This window comes from Hypanus sabinus, chromosome 18 (genome assembly GCF_030144855.1).
Source record: "Hypanus sabinus isolate sHypSab1 chromosome 18, sHypSab1.hap1, whole genome shotgun sequence".
Taxonomy (NCBI): Eukaryota; Metazoa; Chordata; class Chondrichthyes; order Myliobatiformes; family Dasyatidae; genus Hypanus; species Hypanus sabinus.
The window spans coordinates 59,203,430-59,219,950 of NC_082723.1; the positions used below are offsets into that span (position 1 = coordinate 59,203,430).

A 16,521-nucleotide genomic window follows, 5' to 3' on the forward strand; every position below is an offset into this window, starting at 1 on the left:
TACACTTTAAAAAAATTCTCCACTGGTGGAAAATACCCAGTTGCAAAAGGTATTTTACAATTTCAAGTGTCTGGTGATTGGATCTTTGCAGAGAAGATATAAACTGCCTTTCACCTGTAACGTCACCATTAACAACCTTACCCTTAAGTTTGCAGAAAATAGTCCTATCTTCTGAGGCCATTCACTGACTGAGTTAGAACAGTCACCTCTGTGAGAACTGTATAGAGGAGATAGAATTCTGATCTGAAACACAAAGGCTCGAATTTCAAACTGGCTCTAGGAAACTACCCAAACATTCCATCTGACCCTGACTTTGAAATCGTTCAGCACGAGGTTAAATACTGCAAATCTAAAAAATCTCTTAAACTTCGACAATCTGAAAATGTAACGTTAAGGTTTCAAAATCATCAGACTGCAAGTTAGAGAAGACAATTAAATTGACACAGGTCTGGCTTACCTGTTCATCCTATAGGGACATGAGGCAGTTTGGTGCACACGTGTCTTAGGGACAGTAGGTACTGGGAGGTTGTGGGATGGGGGTAAGAGGTATGAAATGTATAGGGGTTAGGGTACCAGAGTTAGAACGTGTGGAAGGGGATGAAACTATTAGTAGGATGGGGGTGAGTGGGGTCAGGGAGTATGTAGTATATGACTACAAAAGGTGAAAAGTAGAGGGTGTTTGACCGTAAGACATAGGAACAGAATTAGGCCATCCAGCACCATCGAGTCAACTCCACCATTTTTCATGGCTGCCTGATTATCCCTCTACTTGTAGACGGGTGGGGACATAGGGATAGGTTTGACTGTAGAACTTGAACGGATACAGTGCCAGTGCAGTAGCAGGACAGGAGGGAGATGTGGTTGAAGAGTACCTTAGTGTGAAGGATGCAGAGTTTGAAGCAGTTCTAGTAGGGGTAAGGCAGCTGTGTATGTGAGTGGGAGTGCGGTGTGTGTGTGGAGCTGGGGTAGAGCTGCAGGTGGAAGGCTACCAGATGTAGAACCTCGACCCAAAACATTGCCTGGCATCTCCATGTGTAGATGTTGCCTGCCCTGTTGAGCTCCTCCAGCATTTTGTGTGTTGAGCCTTGGAGATGAAGGTTCTTAGTTTAGAAAATCAGGTTATGTTCAATTTGGAAACTGCAAGATGAAGTTTGTAGACAGGCACCCAAACAGTTGGGCATGTTGTAAATCAGGAGATCAGAGGTGCATGTGATGAAGTAACACAATAATAATGGGATTATCACAAATAAATAGAGCAAATCACATCAATAGTAACTGTGTGAAAGATAGATTCATGGAGTTTATACAAAATGGTTTTCCAGATTAATATATTGAGCAATAATGTGGGAACAGGCTACTTAGAATCTAGTATTTTACGACAATTTGTGGATTAATGTGAAAAGACAGAAAATGATGAAAACACACCTGCAGGTTGGGCAGCATCTGCAGTGAGAGAAAAACAGAGTTATTGTTTCAGGACATTGACTTGAAAGATATAAACATTATACTTACATTCAAAAGTGGAGAAAGTAAACATGGTACAAAAATAGAACTGTAAGCTCTTTATATCTGAATACATTAACATTTTTAACAAGGCGGGTAAATTATTAACACAAACAGAAATAAGTGCATATGATCAAATAACCACTGTAGAACTGTGGGTGCAAAGTGACCATAAATGGAAATTAAACCTCTCGGGGGTTATAACTGCTCAATGATAGATTATCAAGCTCTCCCCTCAGATGCTGACAAGTTGCTGAGGGCTTCCAGCATTTAGGGAAACGTAACCAAAATGTATGTAAAGATCTAAAACTAACGTTTTCAATGGAAACAAAAATGTATGAGGCATGAGTTGGCAATGGTGGTCAATTGGGAAATTACATTAAAAGAATTAGATTTACCATATTAATATCTTGTTTAAAAAATCATAAAAACTCTTCAAGCAAAAATCACATATAGAAACACACAAGCATAAACGTGTCCTTGTTGAGGTCCTAGCCAAAAAAAGGTACACGTGATTGGAAGACAAAGTATTCATTCCTAAAATGCTTGTCACTGCTTGTTTACTGCTACATATTTTAAAGTACTTTACCAATCTACTTTAGACAACCCAAGCCTTAAAGAATTGCTGCATGGAAAGAATCATCTGATTCTTTATTTTATTTATTGGGATACAGTGTGGAATAGGCCCTTCTGGCCCTTCGGGATGTGCTGCCCAGCTCCCCACCACTTTAACCCTAGCCTAATCATGGGACAATTTACAATGGCCCAATTTCCCTCGGGATCAATAAAGTATGTCTATCTGTTTGTCTGTAACCAACTAACTGCTATGTCATTGGACTGAGGGAGGAAGCCAGAGCGCCTGGAGGAAACCCACCAGCACGTGGGAAGGACTGCACAAACATGCTTAGAGGACACCAGAATTGAACTCTGAAAACCAACGCCCTGAGCTGTAATAGCATTGCACTAATCGTTACGCTATCGTGATTGTGGTTAATGAAATGAAAGTAGCATTAGACCCAAGCTTCTAATGTTGCCAGAAAAGAGCAGTCTGGCAGAAGATTGGGAAATTTACAGAAATTATCAAAGGAGCCATCAATAGGTGATCAAGCAAGAAACAAAGAACTCTAGAAGTTTCTACAGATGTGTAAAAATGTAAGATCAGCTGAAGTAGATTCCTTACAGAGAAATTTTGTAAAGAGATAAGCAAGCCACACTGCAATTAAATAAGTATTTTGTCCATCTGCCCTCTGAGAAGATGACAGAGTGAAACTCTCTGAAAAGCCAATCAGGAATAAATGGAGGACTGCATGATATTAGCAATTATAAGGTAACTAGTGTCAGGGAAGTTAATGGGATTGAAAGCCTGTAAACTTCCAGGAGATGATGACTGGCATGCCAACACTTTGAAGGAGGTAGAGCCATGGCCTCTCAGAACTAGAGACCCATGTTCAACTCTGACCTCAGGCACAGTGTGGAGTTTGTATGTTCTCTCTGTAATTATGTGGATTTCCCATGGGTGCTCTGAGATTTTTCCCATGTTCCAGAGATGCATAGGGAGCCTACTGTAAATTACCCCTCACATAGTTGGCTGGTGGGATAATTGGGGGTGTTATGTGGGAGGGAGTAGCCTACAGAGAAGATTGACGAGGTTGAGGACAAATTTCCTCCCTCTGTTCTCACAAAAGTTCATATGAAAAGTTATGACAAAGAACAAGATGTCTGTGGTGTGCTGGGTCTGTTCACAATAGGCACTTGTAAATGATGGGGCCAGTAACTTTTAGACTGCTGATAAAGTCAAACTTTCTCTTGGTCAAAAACATTTCGGATGGGTTTATGGTTGAAGGTCAACCTTTGTGAACAGTTCCTGATCTTGTTGGACGAAGGTGGTGCAGTCACAAGGGAAGCTAGGGGCATTCAAACAAAGGATGTGCTGGAGAAGCACTGTGGGTCAAGCGCAGCATCAGTGGGGTGGGGGAAGAAGAGGAACTGTCGTGATCTCGGGTTGAGACCCTGTATCAGGACAAAAGGTGGAGTGCTGTTATTTTTCTTTTAGTTTAACCTTGTTATATGTACTTGTTTGTATTTTTATACAATCACCCATATACATGTAATTGTTCAGTGGCAGGTGTCACATTACTTGAATCTGGCTATTTAATTGGTTAATTGTTATCAATGAAATAACAACTGGTGTTATCCGTAGCCTGGTATGAGAAGACCACACTGCCTCTGTCTCTGCTCCCTCTCCTTTGTCCTTTGCCAAAGCTTCTTCCTTTCTATTCTTTGTTCTAGTAACGCTCAGTAAAATGACTGTAAGGAACAAGTTTTATGTCTCAATCCTGACTTCGGAAGAACATTTGGATTGCGAAAGCATCAGGATCCAACAAGAGGGAAGACAACCAGTGTGAGGAAGTGAGGAGCAGTAGTGAGACAGGAGCCAGTGGATGATTGCTGGACATGAGAGAGGATCTTCCAGCAGGTTTTGTGTTACTAGGTAGGAATTTAGGGTTATAAAATATGAAGGGTTTAGGAAAGATTACATGGAGCTGGAAGCGGAACTGATGCACCTTCTGAGTGATCACCAGGGTGACGTCTGTCTAAAATCACCTTGAGTTTTTGGTATTTGAAGTTAACGAACAACATGAAAATAATCTGCAAACAAGGCTGACAACTGAGGGGCTGGTAGGGGTGTAAATGAATATGCACACCAGACAGTTCAATTAAGGGGTGAGATTGTGCAGCATAGAATGAAACTACGTGGTATTTCACATTATATTTTCAGTAATTTAACGCTTACTATTTATACCACTTATTTACATTATTTGTGCTGTTTGGTCTCTTCATACATTTTTAATAATTCTACATTTTAATAATTTGCTGCCAGATTTGAGCAATTTTGGTCTCTGCCTTGCGTCTTGAAAAGGTTCGGGTCATACCCGGATGACTCTCGATCGGAACAGCAGAGGAGGAAGCCCCTCAGGGTAGGTGTAAGTTATTGGAGCAGTCTCGAATGGGCTAAATGGCCTAATTCTGCTCCTGTGTCTTACGATCTTATACTGCCTGCGATGTAGGTCACAGAGGATTAACAGGTATAGCACACAACCAGAGTGGCAAACAGTATGTCAGTCTTTATTTCAAAAGCATTTGAGTACAAAATAAAGATATCTTATGAAATTATATGGGGCCCTGGTGAAGTTGCACCATGAATAATAGTTGGCTGGTCAGGTCTCCCTACCTACTTGCAATGGGAGAATTGATTCCTGGGATGGGGATAACTGTCCTTTGAGGAGAGATCAAAGTGACTGACCCTTATTGCCTAGATGTTGGAAGGATGACTCTTACGTGGTTTGATGCAAAGATGAGGTTTTCCACGCTGGCGTGTCCAGAACCGGGGGTTGTGGAGTCAAAAGGACAACGAGAGAATTGTCTTTCACCCAAAGGGCAGCAAATCCATGGAATTCTGTACCCAAAAGTATGGTTGCCCAGTTCCCAAATAGATTCAAGACAGTTATTAATGGCTTCCAGGATATTCAGGGAATCGGCGGTTAACGTACAAAGGTGAGGCTGAGGTGAATAATCACGGTGGATGGGGCAGACAGTGGGAGTGGTTCTCAATTTGCTGTTGTAATGAATCGCTCTGAATTGGCAGCATGCGAGGCAGGTTTTTCACTGTGTCTTGGTATATGTGAAAATAATAAACTACTTTAGCAATCATCCTATTCCCCAACCCCCGCACACCTACCCCTTTCCCAACCAGTGAATTCACCCTTCTCGTGTCTACCAGCACCAGTAAAGCCCCCATCCCAGGTAGCACTGCCCAATGCCTGTCCCACCCTAACAGCATTAACAGAAGCAGGGAGATGCCATTCAGCCCATTGTGCCTGCTATACTGTTCAATCTTTCACCTCAGTGCTTCTTCCCTGCACTATCTCCATATGCTTTCATTCCCTTCTGCTCTCCTGAGCCAAGCCCAAACCTCTGGGGCTCCTGTCAGCTAGGTAGATGGGCCCTCCCCATTCCCCTGCAGCTGCCTCCCTCCTCTCGCAAACACTTGGGACACCATTCCCACCTCGTCCACCACCCCAGGGGCCGGTACCCACCGTGAATAACCAACCTTTTATTCTGAGGTTTTAGGCACTGTCCAGGTAAAAAATGTGCTGCAGCAACCCTGCCGAGCCCCTGCATCAATCTTCCCCAAAGTCCGACCCTCCCTGGTCCCAGCATCTCACTGAGACCCGACTGCTCTCCTACTCTCAAGCTTGAAAAGTACGCCAGCCATCTCCGAGGACTTTGGATGTCCAGTGGGGAAAGGGCTCACTGAAATGGAAGCTCCGTCATGCCACCCCCTCCTTCCCCCTCCCAAATTTCCATGACAGGGGCCCAGGATTTGTGAACAGCTCTTACGTTAAAGCCACCAGCACTGAAAGAAAGCAACATCAGTGCAGACGCAATAGGCAGCGACTGCTCCACCAAAGCGTCAGCCGATCAGTCACCTGTGAACGTTGCCTATCTACAGCAACACATCCAGCTGTTGACATCTCACTGCCCACCACTCAACACACAGCCGTGCATGGCACTTGAAGTACAATCTGTACCAATGCAAAACTGTAGCAGTTGGACATCTCCTCAAACGTGACTGGGGATAATGTCTACATTCGTAGGTCGAGGACACTGGAGTTAGATCACCAATTTCCACAGGCTTCTCTGTCCATCTGCAGCTTTCAGGCTTCTAATGCGAGGAGACACCATCAGAAGGAAACCAGTGCTTGTCCTCGCCACAGGGAACGATAGAGGAAAAGTAGTGTTGTGTGACCAGCACTGGCTGTGTCTTCAGGTCCTTCCAGCCTGCACCTCCAAACGTCTCCGCTCCCTCAGCGTACTGACAGTCGGTGAAATGACTCCAACACTGACACCTTCCCAATGCCTTGTCTCTTGAGTGTTACCGTAGCAAGGAGCCATCTTGAGCCTGTTGTCAGTACACGAGGTCAGCAGACAGAACGTTGTGTTGCTAGAGAGGCACGAGCAGGAAGTGCACAAAAGAATGGGCTCGTCAAGAGCAGGCACCGCTGGCCAATTCCTGCACCAGGCGATGAAGTTAAGTTGTCCATTGGTGTACTGAAGCAATGGGGGGAGGTGCAACAACTAGGTTCCATTGACCAACTGCTTCTGGAGGAAGTGGTGGATCTGCTCAAAGCTTGGCCGGTCCTTGATGTCTCTGCTCCAGCAGCTGATCATTAAATCAAACATCTGCTTGGGACAGTCAACAGGCTGAGACAGGTAGACCTGTACAGGGAGGAAGAGCACAGAATGGTCAGAAGGCTACTGCCAGCATGAATCCCACCTCTCTCTGTTAATGAACTTGACTGTGAGTGTCTGTTCTGACCCGCAATCAGCCCCAGTAGGAGGGAGGGTGGGGTGGATGGTACACCCTGGGATTTTATGCAGCACAACCTTGTTATTGTAAATGTGATCATTGGGATGAGGCAATCACACACAGTCCAGCTGCTCTCTCGGGTAATGTCGAAGACCCAGTGACAGTTTCAAAAATATAGTGAGGGCATCAGAGGCAGGCACCGCTGAATAATGAGAGCTCTCCTGGTACTATAGCCAATAGTTTGCCTTATCAAACAGTCTTAAGACAGATTATCTGCTCTTTATTATTACAATGTGTAGGTTCTTTCTCTACTGCACAGCATTTCCCATACATTAGATGGACTACGATTCAAAAGATTCCTTCGCTGGCAGTAAAATCTGTTAGGATCTCTGCAAGGCGCTAAAATAAACACAAGTTCTTTATCATTTAAGATACAGATAAGCACAATGAGGGAGGCCAATACTATAGACAACGCCCTATTTTACCTGTCGGCCTTGATTCCGGAAGAACTCTCCAGTATTCATGATGACTTGCTCATCGGAGTGCTGGGAATATGGCTGCTCCCTACAGAAGGTGAACATCTCCCACAGAGTCACTCCAAATGCCCATACGTCACTGGCTGTGGTAAACTTCCCCTGTAAAGACCAGAGTGTAAGAACCCTTCGCAATTCCATATGCATACCCTCTCCCCCCATAGTCAAGTTTTCTCTCCCATTGTTCCAATCTCCGCAAATCTCAGCTCGACCTATGCTCTGATTCCCATCTCCTGACCCAAGCTCACCCAATATCATGTACCTCGGCTCGCAGAAAAGCAAGATCTCAGACTTCCCCCCCTTTCTATTGCTTGGAGCTTTTCCTTCAGCACTGCAAGGCCTCAGCATCCCTCTGGGTCTGCATTATTGCCCCGTTCCCTCACAACGTTGACCAGGATCAGAAACAGGCCCATTGGCTCACATGGCGGTGCCAACCATGATGACAATCTAATCCCATCTACCGGCACGTGGTCTGTATCCCTCCCTCCATTCCATGCCTGTTCAGTTGTCTGCTGAATGCTTAGTAAGCACTGCACTTACTTCCACTGCCTCCCCGGCAGTATGTTCCAGTTTCCATTCTGTGTGTGAAAACTTGACTCATAAGTCTCCTTTAAACTTTCTCCCTCTCAGTGCAAACCTATTATCTCTAGTATGTAACAACCCCATCTATCTACACCTCTTATAATAGTATAAACTTCCACCAGGCGTCCTTTATTTAGTGCCTGATGCTCCAAGGAAAACAATACAAGTTTGTCCAACTTTATAGTTCGACTCTCTAATCCAGAGAACTTCCTGGTGAACCTTTTCCGAACCCTTTTCAAAGCTTCTTGTAATGTGGTGACCAGAACTGCACGCAGTACTCCAAATATCGCTTGACCAAAGTCTTATACATCTGCAGCTCAAGTTGCCAACTTTCACACTCAGTACTCTGACTGATGAAGGCAGGTACACCACACACTTCTTAAAAAAAAAATCATTCAATCCACTTGTGTCGCTACTTTCAGGGAGTTATGGACTTGCATCCCAAAATCCCTCTGTACACCAAAGCTCTTAGGGGTCCTGGTATTTACTGTGAGCATTCCTCTTGCATTTGACTTCCCAAATTAAACTCCACCTGCCATTTCTCTGCCTAAATTTACATCTGATCTAAATCCTGCTCTAACCTTTGACAACCTTCCTCATTATCCACAATTTCAATTTTGGTGTCATCTTCAAATTTACTAATTAGACCATCTATATTTTCATCCAGATTATTATACATATCACGGAGGTCCCAGTACTTATCCTTGTGAAAAAGCACTTGTCACAGACCTCCAGAGAAACGCCCCTCCGCCATTACTCTCTGTGTTCTTTATTCCTACTATTTCCTGTCAATCAATCAGTTCTCTACCTAATCAGCACATTACCTACAATCACACGTGTTTAACTTTGCACATTATCTATTATGTGAGACCTTTTGACAGCTTTCTGAAAACCAAAGCATCCACGGGACCAGTTACATTCTCAAAAGGTTCCAATCAACTTCTCAAACATGACCTCCCGTTCATAAATCCATGTCAACTTTCACAGATCCGGTCACTGTTTCATAAATGTTCAGCTATCACATCTTCTGTAATTGCCTCTGGCATCTTCTAACCATCAATGTGAGACCAACTGGTCTCTAATTCTCTCTTTTCTCTCCCTTCTTTTTGAAACACTTGGGTTACATCAGCTGCTGTCTGAAATGTAAAATCCAAACCAGAACCTAAAGAATGTTGGAAAATGACCACCAATACACTCATGGTTTTGAGGGCTACTTCTTTCAATACTCTGGGATACAGACTATCAAGGTCTGGGGATTTATTGATCCGCAGCCCCATCATGTTTCCCATCATCATTTCATCAGTTATACTGATTTCCTTCTTTCCTCCCTCTCACCAGATTCCCTATAGTCTCTGGGAGTTTATGGGTGTCCTCCTTTGTAAAGTCAAAATCCCAGCAGCCTTCCCACTTCTTTGCTCTTCATGATAAACTCTCCTGGTTTTGACAGTAGTCTTCACTAATTGTCGTTTTCTTTACACATCTATTGAAGCTTTTACACAGTTTTTTTTAAATGTTCCCTGGAAGCCAACTCTGAAATGCTATTTTCTCCCTTTTGATTAATTCCTGGGTCTTCCTCTGAATTCCAGTCCTGAGGTTTGCTACTTTTGCAGTCTTCTCCATGGATATAATGTTAACCCTAAATTCCCTGTAGCTGTGGTTGAGACACACTTCCTGTTTTATTTTTTGACCTGAACTAGAATGAACAATTGCTCTGGTTCACCCACAAACTCTCTATGATGACCTGCTCCCTGGATGGTTCCTCAGTGTATTAACCCCACAAGTAATCCTGTATTCATACTGGAAGTTCCTCTCCCACATAGTTGTTACACATTTGCTAGTCCCATCTACATGAAGATTAAAATCACCACAATTACATTTGAATGTCCCAAATTTCCTGCTTAACCCAACCCCAACATCAAATGAAAATCAGAAGTTAAATAAGTATTTAAAAAACAGCCAGTACTCTGAAATAAAAATAGAAAACGCTGAAAACATTCAGGTCAGGCAGCATCTGTGTAAAAGAGAGAAAAAAATAATGTTTCAGCTTGATTATTCTCTAGTTGCCTAACCTAACAAAGTCACCCTACTGTTTGGTGTTTGTACAGTGCCTATAAAAACTATTCACCCCTTTGGAAATTTTCATGTTTTATTGTATTCCAACATTGAATCACAGTGGATTTAATTTGGCTTGTTTGATATTGATCAACAGAAAAAGGCTCTTGTGTCAAAGTGAAAACAGATTTCTACAAATTTGTCTACAAATATAAAACACAAACTGATTCACAATTACTCACCCCCTTCAAGTCAGTATTTAGCAGCTACACCTTTGGCAACAATTACAGCCTTGAGTTTGTGTGGGTAGGTCTCTATCAGCTTTGCACATTGGGACACTGTAATTTCCCCCCCCCCCCCATTCTTCTTTACAAAACTACTCAAGCTCTGTCAGGTTGCACAGGAATCATAAATGAACAGCCCTTTTCAAGTCCAGCCACAAATTTTTAATTGGATTGAGGTCTGCACTCTAACTTGACTGCTCCAGCACATTAAGTTTGTTGTTTTTAAGCCATTCCTGTGTAGCTTTGGCTCTATGCTTGGGGTCATTGTCTTGCTGGAAAACAAATCTCCCAAGACACAATTCTCTTGCAGACTGCATCAGGTTTTCCCACCTGCATTGGGAAAACAATTCCACCTTCCCCAAAAGTGGTTTCTACATCCCAGAAATCCAAATCCCTTCACCATGCTCTGTCTTTCCAACCATGCAGTCATCCGGTCTGTTACTAATCTCGCTAACATGTGGCACTGGAAGTAATCCTGAGATTTCTACCTTTGTGGTCCTGCCAAGCTCCTAAATCCTTGTAAACTACCTTGCTCTACAGCGAACTCTGTAACTACTCTGCGCTATCCTGAACCCTAACACCAGGGAGGTGACATATGCTGATAGGTCCAGAAACTCCTATCCATTCGGTAATTTCCCCTCCCGAGTAGCAGAGCCATTGTCTGAAAAAACCATCCTCCTCCCAACAATATCCAAAGCTGAACATTCACCCCGATGGCACAAGTTGGACGCAAACTTGTATATTTGGGATAAAAACAACAGGCAGCACTCACCAGCAGAATGCTCTCCCAGGCCATCCACCGGATAGGCAGCACGGCCCGACCCTGGATACGGTAATAGTCACCGCTGTACAGGTTGCGGCTCATGCCAAAGTCAGCGATCTTGATGGTGTAGTGGTTCCCCACCAGGCAGTTGCGTGTGGCCAGGTCCCGGTGCACAAAGTTAAGTGAGGAGAGGTACTTCATGCCTGAGGCAACCTGCGTCATCATGTGCAGGAGGCACCGGTAGCTGAGGAACACAGGAGCAAATGGTGAACAATTGAGACAGCAATGAGCGCAGAGCGAGTCTGTGGTCGCATCATCCACAGATGATGAACACTCTCCTCTACGTGGAATATTAAGACATGCACGTTTATTTCTTAGGTGGTACATTATGAGATCTTACGAGATGGACTTTTCATCAGATAAAGAGTTATGAGAAAGTTCTCACGGGTAAAGGGCAAGTAGGTGGATGAGGAATATTGAGACTACCGAATGGCAGAGCTGGCTTGAGGGGTTCGTCCTCTTCCTGTTCCTACTTGGTTACAGCTAACTTGCTCATTATTCATCAACTCTGGCTTCTGCCTCTTTGTCAATCTCCAACCAGGTTAATAGTTAACCCCGCGGGCACCATGATAGTGTAGCAGTTAGCAGGACGCTATCACAGTGCGGGGAGTTCTAGAGTTCAGAGTTCAATTCCGGTGCAGTTCCCTAGTGAATCTCCGTACGTCTTTACCATGGAATGTGCGGATTTTCCCCAGGTGCTCCGGTTTCCTCCCGCAGTCCAAAGGCTAGATTAGTTGGTCAGCGTAGGTTGTCCTGTGGTTAGGTTAGGGTTAATCAAGGTTGTTGGGGGTTATGGGAGCAACATAGCTTGAAGGGCTGGACGGGCCTACACTGCATGGTATCACTAAAAATAAATACATAGATAGTTCCAGAAACCCTGGGCTTGCAGTCTCTATTAGGTATTTTATGAGATGCCTCTTGGATTTCATATAAACAACATTCAGAGATGCAAAACGATTCAGCAGACCCGAGCTGCTGCTCACAGACAAACCCTCCTGTGAAGATGACACGTTCCGTTGCTTACTTCCACAGTAGCGAAGACTCACATCACCACAATACGCAACCTCGTCGGCCAGCACTCGCTCACTCTACCTCTAAGATGAGAGGGACAACCCTAGATTGCTGAGCAATGCAGGAAGTCAGCATCAGATCTACTAAGGATGGAGTTGCCACGCTCGTACATTCAGCGTTTGACAGAGCGTTGGGCACAGTCAATGGATTGGATCGAAACTCTGCCATCCGTCTCCGGTCTTATCATGGCACCAATCTGTGCCTTACATTCAATGACCTGAAGATGTCCATCTTTCACTCCTTCCACTATCAGTGCTCTGTATAAAGTCAGGATTTCGGAATGTGCCTCAGGAACAAGTGGGCACTCTCTTGCCTCACAAGACCCTCCCTGGACCTTGGAGCATAAATCTCTACTGAAGCCCTGAGAAACCACTGCACTTCACTGGTTTTTGGAGATGTCCTGAAGAGGTCTTGTGCAGCCCCTCAGAAACCCCAGAAGACCCTGTACCCAATATCAAAGAGGAAAATTGAGTCTTGGACAATATTCCACCCTCAACCTATGTGTAGAGATACTTGAGAAGTGCTTCATTGGCTGAAAGGAACTTGGAAATATCCCAAGGATTACAAAGCTCTTCTGCATTTCTCCAGGACCCAAACCACTCCCACCTTCATTACCTTTTGCTTCCCCCAGGTTGGCGAGTCCTACCTCACGCTGGGGAGGTTGTTGGCCAAGGTGAAGTGGTTCTCAAGCACCCGCTGGGAGAGGAACTGGTTGAGATCCCCGTTCTCCATGTACTCTGTGACCATGCAGAGAGGGTCATCACGGATACAGATTCCAAGAAGCCGGATGATGTTAGGGTCCTTCAGCCGTGACATGATCTTCACCTCTTTGAGAAAGTTGTTTCTGGAAGGGATGCAGAATGCTTTACAATGTTAACGGCTGTGCAGACCTGCCCAAAGCTAGCACCATTCACTCTACACTGCCCTGATCTCTCTGACCACTCCTGTAGAAAGGCTGAATCAGTATCAGTATTATTGTGCTATGTTGATCTAGCAGTATATACAAATTACTATTTGTCATGTCAAATTTATTTATATAGCACACATTTAAAAACAACCCACGCTGACCAAAGCGCTGTACAGATCAGAGCAGATAGCTAAACCACAAATCTAAGAAACACAGACATAACCAACAAGGCAAACAGCTTATAGGCACAAAAGAAACAACACAAGGGCCTAGGCACAAGCTAAAAATCAGCCACATCAGGAAGATTCAAACTCTAGTGAATAAAAGTAAGTTTTGAGCCTGGATTTAAAAGAGTTGATGGAGGGGGCAGATCTGATAGGGAGGGGAATGCTGTTCCACAGTCTAGGGGCTGCAACAGCAAAGGCGCGGTCACCCCTGAGCTTAAGTTTAGATTGCAGGACAGCCAGGAGCCCCAAGTCAGCCGACCTGAGGGACCTGGAAGTAGAAAAAGGGGTTCGAAGGTCTGTGATATGGGGGGGGGGGGCAGCCCATTTAAGGCTTTATAAACAAACAAGAGAAACTTAAAATCAATTCTGAACAGTACTAGCAGCCATAGGAAAGAGTTCAGGATAGGAGTAATATGGTCCCTCTTCTGGGGTATGATAATAAATAAATTAATAGTGCAAAATACAAATAACGAGGTAGTGTTCATGGGCCATTTAGAAATGAAATGACAGAGGGGAAGAAGCTTTTCCTAAAACATTGGGTGTGAGCCTTTAGGCTCGTGTACCTTCTACATGGCGGTAGTAATGAGAAGAGGGCACGTCCTTATGGTGAGGGTCCTTAATAGTGGATGCTGCCATCTTGAGGCACCGCCTTCTGAAGATGTCCTCAATGACGGGAGGGTTTTGCCCCTGATGGGGCTGCCAGAGTCTTCACTCTCTGCAGCTTCTTTTGATCCTGTGCTTTGGAGCCTCCGCACCACATAGTGAGGCAACGATATGACGGTGCAATATTTGTCTTATTGCTCACAAAGCTGGTTGACAGGAGGGCAGAAGTGATCCAAGAGGCCAAGGAGGTTCACTCCGTCTCGGAGTAATCTGTGGCTCTGAGGTGCTACTGCTACCTCAGGTCCAGAATGCTCTGCTCTCAAGGACACACAACCCAGCAATGTAGGGTACCTGGCATGTATAGTGGCGTCCGATCTCAGCATCTTCACAGCGACCAGGCCTGAAATGTGTCCACTGTTGAAAAGATCAGGCTGCTGGGATTCATTTGTATTTACAGCTTCACACAAGTGGACCTGGAGAGAAAAATCCAGAAGGTGTCATGCCCAGTCTGAGATAAACACCCTACCCTCCATTTGTTCTCACTGATGGCCCACACCTACGCTCTCTCCAACAGCCTGCACCGTCATTCTGACTGATGGCCCACATGGCACCATGGTAACGTAGCAGTTGACGTGATGTTATTACAGCTCGGAGTGTCAGAGTTCAGAATTCAAATCTAACTCCATTTATCAGAGGTTTGTGAGTGTATGTGTGTCCTCTGGGCACTCTGGTTTCTTCCCACTGAGCAAAGATTAGTAGGTTAATTGGTCATTGTAAATTGTTTTGTGAATAGGCTAGTGTAAACAGGTGGGTTGCTGGACAGGGTGCAGCTGGTTGAGCTAGGAGGGCCTGTTTCACATTGTATCATTAAACTAAATAAAAACATTGTCTCTCACTGACGCATTATCCACTGACACTCACTCCTCCCAAGAGCCCACATCTTTACTCTCAGCCACATCCCACACCCTCGCTCCCACTGAGCCTTGCCCTGACCCTGCTGTCTGTATAGACATCCTCACTTCTTCCAGTAACCACCTCACCCTCTCACTCATATCCACATTTCTCTGGGAAGCACTCCCACCACTCTCTCATATTGCTTACTGAGCCCAAACTCCCTACCCTCTCACTTCCTGCCCCAAAGAGGAGGCGGGTATTTGTCTGTCTACTCAGGAGCACGAGTGCTGAGCAAACACCAACCACACCCTCCTGTAGGAATGTACAAACTCACCTCGCCGAACTGTCCCTCGCCCAGCTTCTCCCTGAAATGCAGCTGGTGTCGAGAGATCTCCCCCACGCTGATCTCCTTCTTGAGGAGAGAGTCCATGGTCAGCGCTGGGACTGCATAGGTGTTGTTACCCGTCATGCCCTGCAGGTTGACTATGTCTGCCTCTGCGTAGTGAGAAACCATATTCTGGAAGCCCTGGTGTCGAGCGCCCTTGGTCAGGTCAGGCTCTGCATAGTCCCCACTGCAGACTGCACGAAGAGCAGAAGGAAGAGCCCAGCTGTTATTGAGAGGAGATCTGATCGTTCTTGCCTACTCACTCCCGCCCCTCCAGTTAACTGCATCCAGCTTTACCTCCCCCGCAACCCTCTGTTCTTAATGTGAGAGTTCGTGTGACACAACTGTGGGCTATGGTGACAGGTCAGAGGACAATGTCAATAGCAAGAGATAGGACAGGACATGTTGGAGTTGTGATGGACAACCGGATCATTGCTGTTACTCGTTTACGCTGTTATTGGAGACTCTGTAACTACTCACTCATGGAACATCACACCAGGAATCCCAGAAAGTGAAAACAAACTTCACAACTGAATTACTTTATGAGAGTCAGGGATCCTATTACATGAAGATGTAGCAACTCTTTCAAAACCTCCACGTCTCCTTCAACAATAATACAATTTTACTGCAGAAAACTTTGGCTTTTGGATCTCAGGTGCGTTTGTTAAGCAAATGTTCTAGTCAGTGTAATGCAAAACTTGTTTCTCCTCACACTTAGATGTCAGGAAAGTTTCCTTACTGTATCCCAAGCCTCTGTATAGACCAGTTCTCATCCTGAGTTACCCCCCCCCCCCCCCCACCCCCGAAGATGGTCTCTAACATGCTGACATTGTCAGGAAACTTATCCACTCTCTGACCGTGATGGCAGGAAACCTACCCACACCCCAACTGCAATGGCAGGAAACCTACCCACTCCCTCAGCGCGTTCCACCTTGTTGACAGAGACCAGAGTCAGTTTAGGGAATGCACGTGTTTTATTCCTAACTCAATGACACCTTTGCATCATCTCCCATCGGATGACTGCCTTTGTTCTGCTGAAGAGGTGTCTGTACACGTGTTGATTCTCAGAAAGTCCAAGCGCAACAAACTCCCCCCGATTTCTCGCAGTATCAAAACCACCACTCAGAAGTCACCTCCTCTAACATCATCTTCCCCAGGATTTCAAAATCTCCGGACAACTCAGTTTGCTGGAGGAACCCAGAGGGTTGAGCAGCATCTGTGGCAGGAAGGGAACCGTCAACATTTCGTGTTGTCTATTCCTTTTGTCCCACAAATGGTGCTCGACT

General features: G+C 45.0%; 1 protein-coding gene across 4 annotated transcripts in view; it reads right to left on the reverse strand.

The window, feature by feature from the left end:
- Positions 1 to 1,547: 1,547 nt before the first annotated feature.
- LOC132407656 (discoidin domain-containing receptor 2-like) overlaps positions 1,548 to 16,521 on the reverse strand; it is a 104,166-nt gene continuing 89,192 nt past the window's right edge. For all 4 annotated transcript variants that reach the window (XM_059994454.1, XM_059994456.1, XM_059994455.1 and 1 more), the window contains exons 12-17: positions 15,185 to 15,429; positions 14,308 to 14,429; positions 12,866 to 13,063; positions 11,098 to 11,332; positions 7,360 to 7,509; positions 1,548 to 6,783 (exon numbers count right to left, since the gene is read on the reverse strand). In XM_059994454.1, the coding sequence (XP_059850437.1) occupies positions 6,643 to 6,783; positions 7,360 to 7,509; positions 11,098 to 11,332; positions 12,866 to 13,063; positions 14,308 to 14,429; positions 15,185 to 15,429 (1,091 nt within the window). In that variant the 3' untranslated portion in view covers positions 1,548 to 6,642. The remainder of the gene's footprint in view (positions 6,784 to 7,359; positions 7,510 to 11,097; positions 11,333 to 12,865; positions 13,064 to 14,307; positions 14,430 to 15,184; positions 15,430 to 16,521) is intronic.